Source organism: Pieris rapae, chromosome 14 (genome assembly GCF_905147795.1).
Source record: "Pieris rapae chromosome 14, ilPieRapa1.1, whole genome shotgun sequence".
Taxonomy (NCBI): domain Eukaryota; kingdom Metazoa; phylum Arthropoda; class Insecta; order Lepidoptera; family Pieridae; genus Pieris; species Pieris rapae.
The window spans coordinates 5,595,089-5,610,873 of NC_059522.1; the positions used below are offsets into that span (position 1 = coordinate 5,595,089).

A 15,785-nucleotide genomic window follows, 5' to 3' on the forward strand; every position below is an offset into this window, starting at 1 on the left:
GATCAAGATATTTAAAAAAAAATCAGTGGCGCTACAACCTTTTTTAGGACCTGGCCTCAGATGTCAGAATCTGTTTCATGATCATTTTTAAATCTAATAGGCAAGTAGGTGATCAGTCTCCAGTGCCTGACACACGTCGTCGACTTTTTTTTTTGGGTCTAAAACATCTCGGTTTCCTCACGATGTTTCCCTTTACTGTACGAGCAAGTAAAGTAGATTGATGCAGTCGGGTATTAAACCTACGACCGCTCTAAAGCCACGCCTCTCCTAATATGAGTAGGTACTTCAGGTTCTAATGATCAGGAAAAAATACAGAAATTTGGTTGACGGGTTGACGGTTTGTTTTTAAAAGTATAACTATCACAACAACAACAGGCCACAGACTCTAAAGATATGTGAGTTGATTAATTATCGTTTATCGTTCTATATATGAAAATTGGCAGAAAACAGTTTAACTACTTAAGCTTTCTTAAAATTTTAATATATTTTTCTGGCTCCGATACGTTCGTTATCTCGTTAGAAACTTGAAAGTAGTATTTGACTAATGGGCTCTTTACTCGAATGTGGGATTCATAAACTACACTTAAAACAAGGTCGTTGGGATTGAGTATAAACATGTTTGAACTTGCCTGCGCTGTGAAGTAACTATGAGGAGGTAATTATAAGCTGAGTTCAGCTCCATGTTTTATTAATCTCTTTATGACGTCAGTTTGTGTAAATGTGGGTGTAATTATTTTCTTTTATGTGTAGTTGCATAGTATATTATTACACAGCTTTCTCGGTTACGTACCTAGTACTTTTGTTTAACGAAATGTAAAGCTTATATGTACCAAGTGCAAATACGCCTAGTGTAGTTTAAAGTATTTTTTTTAATACCTAAAGCTACATATAGTATACGATGACAAAATAGCAATAGGAACACACATTTAAACACAAATATAAAATACAGTTAACCGTTATTATAAAAAAAAGATAATTTGGTAAAAAAAATGGTACGCCTAAATGATAAAGTCGGTAGTTGGACAATGTTAAATGAGAGTTACCCTAACAAAGCCATTACAACAAGTTGCCAAATTTTTTATATGAAATATTTACGATAGTTACGTAAATAAAACCATCGTTACTACTGTATTGTGACTATTACTCATCAGTCATCAGCAACCACGCGGACCGCTAACTGCAAAACAGTTTATATATTCGAACCGTATTAAAGGTTATATTATGTTTCATTCACAATAAATTTATATGTTTGTTAGGCATATGTTTATCTAGTAATGTATTAAGAATAAAAGATTCAATTTTTAATTTAATATATTGTGAATTCGTGTCTATATCGCAGATTTTTATTAATCAATTTCATTGTGTTTCGTCAAACGGGTCGAGGGGTGCGCTAAAAGGTACAACGCGCAACGCCAAATACCATTGAACAATGTACGTATAATATTAATTACCACGCCCCATTGTCGGGAGTGAAAGAATAAAACAATTAGTGCTCAACTTAGCTCCAGGTTATTGATCGAAGCTATGTCTATTTCGATGTAAGCGAAAATAACCGTCGTGTTGAAAATTATTGCAACATTTGATTCATGTATTTGCAATACGTGTATTAAAATTTAAGAATTCAGCTTATTGATACACAGACTTTAGACTAAAATAAATTTTACAAAACATATAGTGTAAAATTGCCTTTAATATGGAGCGAGATGAATGCAATATAATTTCAATTTAAAAGGCCGGCAACGCACTTGTGAGCTCTCTAGTCTGTCACGTAAATTTGGTGAATCTCCTGTCCGCGTGGCCCATTTAAAATAAAATATAGAAAATAGTACTAAGGTAAAGTCACTAATGCTAGACACTTTAAGGAAATCACTTTGTTCATATGACAATAACTATATATTTATCAAACAAAACAATCACAGTTTTTTTTATATGAATGCCTCGTATCTTAGAAATTTATATTAAGTAATAAAATTCCAATAATCAATATATGTTTAATTTTTATTTATTTTTATATATATATTGTTTTAGTCACCAATAGATAACATCACAAAAAAAGAAAATCACCTAAAGTGGACACACAAATGCACTAATAGTTGACATACTATTTAATTAATACAGTTGGAGTTTTAAGAGCATCAGTGTGCTTGATATACTTAATTAACTTAGATATAATTTCTTATCCATCAACTTCTAAGGCCCTATCAAATTTGTTCTTAATCCTGTCACCAGTTATAATCATATTTGGTACATCAAGGACTAGTTTCGTCATTTTTTTCTGAGGCAATATATTTGTCCAGGAATTTAAGGCCCATTTCCAGTTCTTTAATTTTTGCCATTTTTGGTAATGCCATTTCATCTGTTGGTGATTCATCTGATGCACAGCACACTTCATCAGGATTCCAGGGTGAGAGTCCACACTTACGAAACCCGTTTTGAAACATCTCAAGTGATAATGTACTTTAAGTACTTTGTTTAGCAAAGGACAAAAATTAACTTTTCCCAAAATGGGGGAATCAATGTTTTCTAAACGCCAAGACTGTACAGCAGTTTTCCAGTCGCTCTTGGTGCTGTTTTTGCTGTTGCTATTGGTGCTATAAAACTGTTGTACCATCTTTTACCAGGCCCTCCCATCTTAAAAGGAATTTCTAAATTCAAATCATCAACTTTTTTTTCACACTATCTTGTTAATTATCTTTGCCTATTGGGAATCCTTGTTTCACCATTGCTTTTGCCCACTTTACAAGCAAAGCTTCAGTATCATCTGATTCTTACCAGTTTTCGTTTCATTGGTGTCTTACCCTTTACTTTATTCAGAGTTACCCTAGGTACCCCAAGTTTTATGGCGCAGTTTACGTCGGAACTCCTCATCCGCATTCTTGAATAGCGGCTTCCATATCAGCCTTAGAGTAACGAAACATCTGTCCTTTTATTAGCGGCATAATTATCAGTCTAGAACAATAGAACCAATAATTGACATCATGTATATCCCAATAATAGACACCATGTCTACCTTTAGTAAAAGTGATCTAAAATTGTTGATATCTCTACAGTAATCTTTTCATTAGGAATAGAGTTAAAAATCGTTCTGAACCTGAAATAAAAGTATAATATCTTGAAACACCAATGGATGACACGCCTGTCATCTATTAGATATTTATTATTTTTGGAACTAATAGTAGACATATCATAATTTGTCAGAAAAAATAATAGCAAACACAAGACAATCACGTTTATCACTATCCCAACTTATCATTGATACGTTGACAAATGAGTAAAAAGTATTTTTTAAATAAATATCGATTCAAAACTCACCTTCAAATTTCGGCGTCCTTAAGCTCAAAAATAAGAAATGGCGGAACGCGTGCTCACTCGGTTACCTGATTTACAAGGACTGAAGCCATTTGGCAATTTCGTTTAGAAGCTGTTGGGAGTTTTTGAGAACTATTCAGAGATAGTGCTAGGTGTCGTACGATATTGTAATAAGAGTCATTTTATTAAAATTGTTTTTAATACAACAAATTTTTAACGAAGGTGTCATCCTTTAGGTCACTGTCTGGCATTAGTGACTTTACCTTAAATACGAACTAGTATTAGGAAATGATCAAATTTCTTGTAAAGCAGAGTTATTTTATTAGTAACGAGTTTAAATTGTGTAAAAAATCATTGCCTATTGTTGAATTACACCGTATAATATCGCTTATTAGAACTTATTACTCATCGGTTTTCCTGGTATATTAAAGAACAAGTTTTGTCTTATGTTTAAGAGCATTTATTTCTAGGTATAATCTAATATTATAGGTCAACTGTATCAATATGTTTAGATGTGTTTTACTAGTACTAATTTCGATATTGGAATCGCTAGCAAATGACGATAGTTTGTATGATTATATAAACATTTCACTAAATAGTTGAGCATAAAGTTGACACAAAGGTTATGTAAATTTTAGTTAATAATTATTTAGAGTATAATTGTGCAATATTATTACGTCAATAATTCATTACACACAGATACACAAACACACACACATACACATACACCATGTGGTTTCCTTATAATATATATTATATTCCTTATGTTTATACTATTGTAGAAAAACGTATATATTTCTTATTTTGTTAACATACATACTGTAACCATAATTGTCTATTCTTTACATATAATCATTTTGTCGATCCGAAGTGGTGGAGGCCTGATGACCTGTAACACAGGTGCACAACCTTTAACAGGCATCAGTCTCACATAAACAATAACAATTACTCCAAAGAAGAATGACAATTATTTAGATACTTTACTGTAACATATAATGTTATGAAGTTTTTGTGAGAAATAAATAAATATTATTATTATTTAACGTAGGAAATTTATTATACTGGTGTGTATAATCATTAAATCTTGATGTTTTCAGGCGCAATGAGTGAGCCGTGGTAGCGGCGGTGATGCAGCGCGCTCAGACGAGCGGCGCGGGCACGCAGCCGCCTAGCTCCACGCGGCATTACCGCGCGCACTCGAATTACCCTGATATAGACGATCAGGTAAACATAACAACTATTTATTTATAACTTATCTAATTAAAGAAAATACTGACACATTATACAAAGGCAAAAAAGACAACAATATATACGAAACAGAAAACATTTACAGTCAATTAAGTACATGGATAGATAAAAAAGATAACTGAAATTGAACATTAAACAAACTAAAACTTGGTATTTTAAAGAAAAAACTATATTGTTACCGCTCCTAAATACAGTCAGTCTCGCTTTCTAACATATTTCCTCTCTATCTCCTTGTAATAATATGATACATTGATAATATGTGTTTACGGTCCTCGCGTTTTAAAAATCTCGATGACTCATTGTGCACCCATATAAAATATCAAATGATAAATGTATTGCGAATCCGAAAATGAACAGAAACACCTGAAAAGCCTATCTGGAGAAGTTTGGGTTTGGCGAAATTTTACTCTAATGAAATGGGTCATATTTTGTTTATAACCAGTTTTTTTAAAGTTTAAAAACTTCTTGTATGTTTTGTCCTTATCACACTCGTTGGCAAGCAAATTAACATCATACAACAATCTGTTCGAATTGAATCTTATGTTACATTTAAGTAGAAAAAATTAGAGTAGATTTTATTGGTGTTACCTTGTCACATTTTGGTCAGATAAGTAATTTCTTGTTATATATTACCATGGATATATTAACTCTATTTATATAAGAATTTAGGAATACTAAACAAACATGTATGATTGTATCATATAGGGAAATGTTCAGTTCGATTATATAACCATTTGAACATATATGGCTCTGATAGCGGATTATGTGCTTTTAATTAAGCCGAGATTAAAATATAGTTCATAAACTTATTAATATGACGCTATCTATAAGTATAATAATATATGCCCTTGAGATCTCCTCAAGGGTATATTGTAACATTGTTATAGTAATGTTTTCTGGTTTGCACAAAATGTGGAGTCGCAGTTGTCTTTCTCCGAAATAATTAATTTAATTTTAATAGTTTGATAATTATGTCATCGTAATAATTCTTGTAACTATAATTGCTTGAGCGATATAATTATAATGACAAGAAATTCTATTACGATTGTCTACTAACGTAAAACGAAAACACGTCTTGCCATTGGCAACTCTTGGTCTTGACCTCAGATTTCTTTATCCGGTGCTTTCATTATTGTTCTTTATATATATTATAATATATTTACTTTATATATTTATAGGCAAGTAGGTGATCAGCCCCTGTGGTCCGAATCCACAACCTTTTGGTTTGAAGCTTCTAGCCACTTTTTCCAGCTTCAAGTCATGTAAATAACATATTTAATATAAGTTTGATAACTTTTTGTGTCACATTTTAATACTTGTTATTGTAGATCTTATCGTAAACTATTTAAAATGTGTTTACGTAATCGCAATCTCTTTAATTTTTGTTACTATAGTCTGCTAACGGTAAAATACTTGCAAGCATCCAATTAGGAATTTATTGTTTTCAGATTCCAGCATCGGTGATTAGTAGCGTGGGAACAGTGAGTTTGTCACAGTCAAGTACGAATCCAACCCCAAATATTACAATGGCCAATCCGACTACTCCAAATACTAACGGTGCGCAACCTGCTCAACAAACTCCAACGCAGGCACCGATCCGCAATTTGCCTAAGAAACGCAAATTGGCGCCCTCTGAACTAGAGGAGATAGAGAGGAATTGTATGAACAGCCTTCCTGAAAGGAATCTAAACATCCAAGTGTCAGCCCCGTCAGTGGAATACACGCCAACGACGTATCAGCCTATTCTCCAACCTTCACCAATCGTGCAATCTTCACCGCACGAGATAAAACAGACGGAATACATCTCATATCCAAACATAGACTTATCCGAGTGGCGGGATCACAGAGTCTTAGCGAAACAGCGCGGTATTTACACGCCGGGTGTCATTCGACAGGCAGACGGTTGTAAGGTGATAGTGGAATTGGATGGACAGGAAAATGAAGCGATTGAATATGGTAATGTGTTTGGTGCAAATAAGTATGACGTTATCAGTGATGCGAGTCCACAATTGAGTCACATATCTATTGGGTCCTCGTGTGTCGTTAGGACTGATGCTAGTCGGGACAGTGTTCAAAACGTGTTTGTGGAAGGTTACGTGTTCGAAATACATAATTCGCCTATCAGGATTCGTGTACAGGTAAGTCTAGTATTTTATGGGTCTATTAGAATTTTATAAAAATAGAACAGAATATTTCGATAGTATTCGACTTACAAGCAGTGAAGTATAATTATTGAATTCTAAATAATTCGCGAAACGCTAATGAATCTATGTCGAATTTTAAACAAGTTACAAGCAGGAAATGGATTAGACATTTTTTACATCGTAGCGTATATATGTGGCAGTAAAGTAGTAAAATCAGAGAGATAATTGAATGTCTGAACAGTTAAATAAAGATCGATATTCAATAAAGTCGCTAGCATTTTGATTATGCAAATAAAGCAACGTTGAAAAAGTTTAACTATCTGTCTGACCGACAGCCAGCGTGTTGATTAATAATGTAAAACAAGATGTCGGTCCCGACAACCGCTGATTACTTTTCGAGTCTTTCTTTTGGCAAACGTTGGTTTGTTGTGTGGGTAGTTTTTATTTCTTTATGATCTTTGGTGAAATTGTAAGCTTGTTGTCGACTCAGCCATGATTATTTCGTTGTGATTCGAGAGCTCGATAAGTATTTCGAGCTTAGGAATTCTGTATTTTGTTTATTGTAAATGGTTAGATTATGTTAGGTTAGTCTTGTTGCCTAGGAACGTTTCGGAAACTCGTTAAACGTTTCGTTCACTCACTTGCCTGACGGAACTTTAGCGACTTGATTGAATATTCATCTTTAATTAACTGTCTAGAGATTCAATTAACTCGCTGATTTAACTACTTTATTTCGACACTTAAAAACAACTCAATCTACATAATTTTATTTATAATAAATCTCTAAGTAAATAAATAAGTATAATTTATGAGTTGGGAACACAATATCTTATCTATTCCAACACTCCCCAGGAACCTAAATAAAATTTTGAAAGATGGATATATGTCGAATCCTGTGTGAACAGCTCTCATAACTCTAGTTGTGGTCATCATTTACAGCGCTATACTCTCTGTTTTAACTATAACCTTATTTTTAGGTCATTGACGGTGAAGGCATAAAGGACACGGTTGAAGTGAAAAGAGCGGATATCCGTCTCCTGCAGCCTCCCTGGGCTGACGAGTTAGAAGACGCTGGTTCGCACGCAGCCATGATGCCCCAGCATATGCGGATACATCCCGTTTCTACGTGTGTACCGGTAAGCAGGATTGGGCAATATTACTTTTAATACGGACCAAGCCGAAATTTTTTTTAGAATTAATTATTGATAAATAGTTAAATGCCTACTTAAGATATTGGATTAGTGTGAGTAAATAATAGTGATATTGGATAGTGTGAGTAAATAATAGTGATATTGGATAGTGTGAGTAAATAAATTTGAGAGATACACAGAAGTCGTTTTTGCCTTTTTTCTACAAAATTGCATGTGGGAACATTAACCTATCGCAATAAATGAGATTAAGTTACAAGTTTAAAAATATTAGTTTTAAACTAAGTTTATTTATTATCTATATTGTTTGGTTGTTTTACCAATATTGCTAACCACAAGGTTAAACCGAATGTACATGTTGCGTAATGTGGTTTGTTATTATGGCTTAAAAATAACTGAACTATCCTGCATACTCCAGATGATCCCATTGGTAGGTATCACAGCCGATTAAATAATCTTACTGTATACATTACACCAGCATTAAAAATATATTTATATACAAAGATCAATAAATCTTAGAACTTAGAAGTTTAATATATATAAGTAATATATATATATATATACGTTTTTTTTAATTGTTTTTTTTTTGGATATTGTTAAGTGTAGTGAAAAAATAAAAAGTAGCTGTAGGAATACTGTTGAGCAAATAAATAAATAAAGTCCGAATACGAACTTTCACCCGTTCGATTTTTTTAAGTTTTTACCGCGTACCGCCACTATGTGGAACCAGCTGCCCACGGAAGTATTTCCGAACCAATTTGACTTAGGGTACTTCAAAAAAATTACAATTCTTAAAGTCCTCGGTACACTTTAACATCAGATGACCTGCACCTTTGCCCTTTGACTTCGTTATGTAAAAATTTATTTATTACATATTGTGTGTCCATACAAACGTTCAGAGATAGGTAGAAAACATTTTGTCTTGATATAAATTTTTCTGTGTTCTTTTTTTATTATCACTACAACACCTTACTATAGTATGGACATGACATTTAGATTTTCGTATAACATAATGATGGCTCTTTACTTCCAGTACTCCATGGGCGGTGGGGAGTTTGTGACGTCATCGCCTTTAGCTGGGGCAGGGCAAGTGGTGACAGTTGGTGCCCTCTCAAATGGTTCCAGGCCATTTGATGATTATGGAGAAAGTGATGATGACTTGCCAAGGGAGGATATCATGTTTCCAACTGATGCCTCACATATGGGTATGTTATTTTAATTTTTGTTTACATTTAAAAAAAATATTGATCTCGTGATAATTGGTTTTTATAGGCAAGTAGATGATCAACTCTCTGTGCCATCGAGTTTTCGGGTCATGCCAGTTTGCTTATGATGTTTTCCTTCCTGTACGAGCGAGTGTTAAATGCAAACATACAAAGTCCATTGGCACAGCTGGAGATTGAATCTACGAAATCCGAGATAAGAGTTCTTAATCGACATTAAATAGTTTTATTAATGTTGATATAGACCTAAAACATTTTAGACTGGTCTAAACGAATCCGACCCTTTATAATGATAAGTCATCCTTATAACTTGGTACCTATTCTAGTACTTAGTCTGTGGTATTTTAAAAATTAAAAGTATTGAAGTTCTATTTTTAAAATACTACATTGTTGTTATTCATAGACCATAACTATCACGAATTGAACTTTGTACTTTATCAATGAACATTGTCGAAATTATGCGTGTGGCTATACTTTATATACAGCTCAGTTGGTTATTAATTGCATTTTTAGATTGCAGCAATAGTAAACGCAGCAGTCTCCAAAGCCGAGGAAGTACATCGAGTCTCATTGAAGGGAGTCTTACTCCGCGATCTCAACCGCCTACGCCCAGGTAAGGATAAACCTCTGGGGATGTGTGAAAGATTTCTACTGTATACTAGATTTTTCCTTATTTGTTTGAATCACTACTATTTTACTTAGCAGGTTGGTAAGGAATTGTCGTTAAGACTATGTGTTATTTTTTTGAACATGGATAATGTGTTTTATAATTAACATTTTTCGTGGGGTACAAACTAAAAGTTCTGAGTTACAGTACTTGTACTTTAACATTTAAGTTTATTTAGTTTTTTATTTGTCTAAATTATTGTGATGAATTCTCGATATTAATACATGTAAATGGGAAGTCACAGGTTCCTGAAATACAGGTTTCGCTTTTAGGACTCTCAAATATATTGACGTACGTAAAGTGCGCTCGTGAGTACGTTAGTTAGTCGTTTCCGGAACGATCCATTATTAAATTCATATGCAATTAATTATTTATAATAAACTAGCAGTTTCGGCCAAGCGTTGCTGTGGCTAAGGTTTTTGTTATATTACATAGTAGTAAACTATTTAAGGGAAACGGTAGAACTTATGTGAAAGGTTGGTACTTTTAACACAGCGGCTTCTGTTAGAATTGTATCAAAAAAAAATAAACAAATATTTGCAATAAAATAAAATTGCGACTATAATTAAAGATCTAAGCTATCCTATTTCTTAAGTTGGACCAGACTGCTCACGGTGTGCCAATTTAATTTAAAATCGGTTCAGTAGTTTAGGAGTCCATCGCGAACATCGTGACAGGAGATTTATATACATATATTAAGATTTAAGAAGAAGTAAGACTGACTTTAATTAATTTATTTTTCGTAAAAATAATGCAATTATTAAAAATATTTCCATTCCTCATTTATAGTATTTATTTATTCTTGCAGATCTCAGGCAGCAACGCCACACAAGTACAAGAAAGGCGATGTTGTGTCCACACCAACTGGTATTCGTAAGAAGTTTAACGGGAAGCAGTGGAGGCGGCTTTGTTCAAAGGACGGCTGCACAAAGGAGAGTCAGCGCCGCGGCTTTTGCTCCCGCCATCTATCATTGCGAGGTGTACCTAGGTCCTCCAATACGCCGCTTGCGCAGGGAGCAACTCATACGCCCCAACAGAGGTTAGTTTTTTTAATACTTTTACTTTTGTTAACCCACTTTAAAAAGAAGTATTGATTAGGCTTCTTGTTGAGTAGAAATATTTAGGATTCAAAACAGGAAGCCTCCATCCAGTGTATGTTTGTTTGTATGTTTTCGTCAAGTTTCTAGGAATGTAATAAATTCTTTCGGAATTATCAGATGTAACTCTTATGGTATTAAGTTTAACTGATATTATATGATAAAAATTTGACATTACATAGAAACAATACTTTTTAACGCATTTTCAGAAAAAAATATTTAAAAAAATAATTATATCGGTTTATACTTTAATATTCCATATCGATTTAATCGTTTTTAATACTCACTACTTACACGGTGGATAATGATTTTTATGTATCATGATCATGTTACTTGTGACTACATCAACCGAATCTTGTATTAATATATGTATTTAATAGGTTAAGAGTTTAAAAATTTATTGAATTACATACCAAAGTTATTGCAGTCATCTGAATGCTTGTATGCTGTCTTGTTAATAAATGCTTAATACGTTTATAAATTTTATTTATTTCAGAAGCAGCAGTAAATCATTATCGTCAAGTGGTACCGGGATCGAAGGGGATGAAACTTCCCGTGAGTCAGACACAACTCCACCTAACTATCGGGTTGCGGGGCGGTTTGACCCCGACGAAACCGAGGCTGCCAATATGCTGGGTGAGTTTAATACTTAATAGCGACACCGACTTTAAGTTTTTTGACAGCCCAATATTAAGTTGGCGCTTGAATTACTATCACAAGTTAATATGCGGAAAGAGAACCTTCGTGGCTGTCTCTATCTCTATCTCTCTTCAGTGCTAAATCTCCTTTTTTATTATGTTGACAATGAAAAGAAAGATGTACCTACTTAAAATGAATGAAGACTTTTTTATTATTATTATTTTTTATTGCAATACTGTTATTTCATTAAAGTTCGATAGTAATCATTTTGAAACTTAATGTGAACAAAGTTTTTGTTTTAATAAATGAAATGAGGCCTAGCAAATATTAGTATGATTAACTGCCATGCCACTTCTCTTTACGCTATATACGGAAAGATTAAAAACTCGCATTCCTGACGGGAAAAAAAAATAAAATAAAAAAACGTTTAGATGGAATTATGTCAATTAATTTTAATTATATCCACACAATTTGTAATACTATGGCAACCAAGAGGCCATAAAAGAACCCGAGGTAGGCAATTTAAATAATGGGCCAAAAAAATTGTGGAAATGGCTGGAAAGACCTGAACGAGATTGATATACAATAAGGAAAAATTGAGGAAAACGGCTCCCCCATTTGCCTTTGCCCGTGGGCACACTGAATCAGTTATTAACAAAAACAATAACTGTAATGTATATAGTTTGTATTCTGATAGAAGGCCAGTTCTTCTTACCCGCTCTACGCCCTTGACTTGCGAACTGGTGGTAAATGTAAATTTACGATTAATTTAATTTGCTTTCCTTGACGTTCATAAGTGTACATGTTTACCTAAATGAATAAAGATATTATGACTATGACTATGACTATATATCAATATAAAAAATATCAGCACAATAATAATATTTTTTTTCTTATAAATAAAATTTTGTCTGTTCAGTTTCCCTGGGCAGCTCTCGCTCCGGTAGTCCGGGAGCGTCCCCAGTAGCCGATAACGTTTTCGTCCCGATTTCCTCGCCACAACCGCCTGCAGCGCCGCCACACCACCTTATACGGTAATATTTATACACTTTTAGGGCCTGTTTCACAATGTCCGGATAAGTTCCAAATAAGCTATTTATTACTAGGTAGAATAAACAGTATTTTTGCGTTTCACGACTGTCAGATAGCGCTATTCGTCATGAAAAGCGAAGTATCTTATTCGGAACTTTTATCTTTCGAATAATTTATCTGTTGCATAGCTATTTGGCACTTTATCCATACATTGTGAAACAGGCCCTTACACTATTTAAACAAGGCAAATTGTGTATTGTTTATTAGTCGATGATTTTAATGTATATAAAATTTATTTTTCATACATTAACATGTTTGATTCTACTTTTGGCATAAATGAAACATGAATAATATTAACTTATTAAAATTAGTTATTATACGTGTCGAAATTTAAAAATTTATAAGTTTCATAACCATTTAGTCATTACGAAAGGCTTAAAATAATTTAAAGTAATTTCTTTAAAACGTTATGATTACAAGCGTGGATTTATTATATATTTTCTAAGGTTATATTTTATTTCTTAGGCCCGAGTTGGTGCGTCCAGGTAGAATGAGTTCGCCAGCCGGTATTGCTACTAGTGTTATCAGACTATCTCCTGCCCCTACTTACCATTATCAATATCAGGTAATTTCATTTTATTTATCGAGTTTTGTAATATAGTAACATATTGGGTATTAATTATATATTTTGTAAATAAAATATAAATATTTTTAACGTATATAATCTTTTGTTTACTGATTAATAGTAGTCATATGAATCAGAAAGACACAATGAATTCTTTTAATTTTGTATGTCAACCATTTATGCGGTTAACCTCAAACTGTTACTTGTTTTTATTTTTTATTCAAAATACGTCGTTACAAAAGTATATTTTGTCCAATATACAGTCTGACTCAATGCACTAATGTCACCATTAGAATTGATGAGAATTTAATGTAAAAAAAATGTGTGTGTACTTATGAACACGCGTTAGAAGTTATACTTCTTTGCCTTAAACAAACAAGATAAAAATCTTTTCGAAAATTTTATCTTTCGCCTTTCGCGTTTGTAGAAAAAACAACACATAAAATTTAAGAAAAAAAAATTCTCATCATTTTTCCCTTAAGCGCCAAAAGAAGTATAACTTCAAAAAAACTAATATGTTGACTGCTGACTTCAGGGTGTCGGATTTTGTGACGGTGTGCGCACTCATCGTAAAAATTTACTCTCGTCATTTTTCCATAACGCGTCAAAACTTTACTTCAATAAGTCTTGCTAAATAAACACTTATTTCAGGAGCGGAACGGGCCGATCCAATCCACTCAATCAAATATCATAAGTATACAGTCATCCGGTATCAACATACCCAGCAGTATACAATCAAACTTCACACCGCCCCTGAATTCGACCCCGAATCACTCTATCTCCATTAGTATGAACCAAAGTTTGTCAAACATGAGAAAAGATGAACCTCACAATTTGGTATTGCAAAGAAGTATTCCGGCAAATGGCATGGATATAGACATGTATCGGGGTCAACATTTGAGGAATGGATTGCATGATATTCAGGTAAATGATTTAAGCACTATCAATTTTGATGTGGCTATGTAAAGCTGGTAACAGAGAAGAGTAGAAGCTCTAACTGTGGCCATAGACGGACCTCTTGTTATAGCCGATACTGACTGCTCTAGAAACTAAATTCATATCCGCAATACATGGACCGCTCGAGGATTTCCTGAGCGATCGGAGCAGTCGCTCTGCGGTCGAGTTTCGCCGTGCGGTCAACTGGTTAAAGCTGGTTAAAACTGGTTAAAACCCACTATACAAGGACCGCACGACACTCTCCCCGCTCCCCGCTGAGTACCAATCCCTTCCTCTAAGCCTAGACTAACTAATTCATGAAATGAAACCACGGACATTCTAAAGTGGTTGAAAAACTTTTAGAGTCTTCTCTCAGCTGAGATGTATGAAATATTCCATGCTGTTCTCTTGATTTGTAGTATTGGACGCATCCATATACTACGGTGTCTTTTACGCCTACACTTACGTAATAGTAAGGAGCAGTGTTTCTTCATCGAAATCCAACTGGTAAATGAACTCGCATCGGTTTTGTTTTGCGGTCGAACACAACTGCTCCAAGTAGTCGTAGACGACTGCATTATACAGTCCGTCTATGGCTAGCATTAGAGGTCTATGTCGAAGGAAAAGCTGTATAAAAGGAAATTTTGCTGATTGCCGATTTATTATTAGAGTTAATTTATTAGTACTTCACATTTATATGTAAAAGTAATTTCAGCAATAAAGGATTTTTATTATTATTATTTAACAATGTTTGAAGTGATTAAACTAAATTTCTGCAGTATGTGGATTCTAAGGCATCACGATTTGTTGTTTTTAAGTATCTGTTTTATTGTCCGTATTGATTTGTTGACTAGCCAAGCTTACAAACTCGAAACAATAAAATTACGTAACTCATAATATAACTTAAAAGTGAATTTGATTTCAGTATCGGCGCGAAGAGATGACGTCACCGGGTAACCATGAAAATTTTCAGAATAGACGAGTCTCGGAGTATGACGACGACGACCACTCCGTCCCACAAACGGATGGTCACCGTGCTGACCCACGTCCCATAGAACTCTCCGAGGCTCGAATGGACGAGAAGAGAATTGTCAAACCGGCCCCTTTACAGGCGCGTCTCGTGTCCCTTTTGGACACAGATTCAAGGGATTCGGTGAAACGATACTACGTGATACCGCAAAATAGTATCGAGAAGAAGATCGTGCTGATTAAGAACGAGCCAACGGAAACTGTGCAAGTAAGTTGTAATAATCATTATTTTAATATTTTTATTTAGGTACTCTACTCCCCTGCCATTGTGTCCAGGGTGTCGTGTCCACTTTTTCTAGCTCACAATTTAAAAAAAAACAAGAAATACATTTCACTATTTCACAAAAAACGTGTTACGCGTTGGGTTATACGCCCTGTCTACATCGGTAATATTTTTATTTACAATATTCATTGGCGAGCTGTAATATCATTATAAGTAATTATCATTTTATTTGTACACTTTCTTGTCCGACTGAAATCTTTGAGAATTTTTTGCCATACCTTGTCTGTTCCTTCCTGTTTCGGAATTTAATTTGTAATTGACAAGTTCATCCGTAGTTACACCCGGTTCTTAATCTTAACACGAACGGTGCGTTGAAATGTATAGATCATTTTTGTATAGAACTAGCATAGCCTAGATTTGATCGAACCATCTGTTAATGGTTTTAATTGACGATTATAAAATATA

General features: G+C 34.0%; 1 protein-coding gene across 4 annotated transcripts in view; it reads left to right on the forward strand.

Moving 5' to 3' along the window:
• LOC110993039 (protein capicua homolog) overlaps window positions 1–15,785 on the forward strand; it is a 35,111-nt gene that overhangs the window by 4,101 nt on the left and 15,225 nt on the right. For 3 of the 4 annotated variants that reach the window (XM_022259108.2, XM_022259110.2, XM_045631211.1), the window contains exons 2-12: window positions 4,407–4,533; window positions 6,006–6,695; window positions 7,679–7,837; window positions 8,883–9,054; window positions 9,586–9,685; window positions 10,548–10,778; window positions 11,333–11,472; window positions 12,395–12,509; window positions 13,033–13,132; window positions 13,784–14,056; window positions 14,994–15,305. In XM_022259108.2, coding sequence (XP_022114800.2) covers window positions 4,438–4,533; window positions 6,006–6,695; window positions 7,679–7,837; window positions 8,883–9,054; window positions 9,586–9,685; window positions 10,548–10,778; window positions 11,333–11,472; window positions 12,395–12,509; window positions 13,033–13,132; window positions 13,784–14,056; window positions 14,994–15,305 — 2,388 coding nt within the window. In that variant the 5' untranslated portion in view covers window positions 4,407–4,437. Of the gene's footprint in view, window positions 1–1,412; window positions 1,432–4,406; window positions 4,534–6,005; window positions 6,696–7,678; window positions 7,838–8,882; window positions 9,055–9,585; window positions 9,686–10,547; window positions 10,779–11,332; window positions 11,473–12,394; window positions 12,510–13,032; window positions 13,133–13,783; window positions 14,057–14,993; window positions 15,306–15,785 lie in introns of those variants that run through there. The other variant, XM_045631212.1, reaches the window with a different exon arrangement.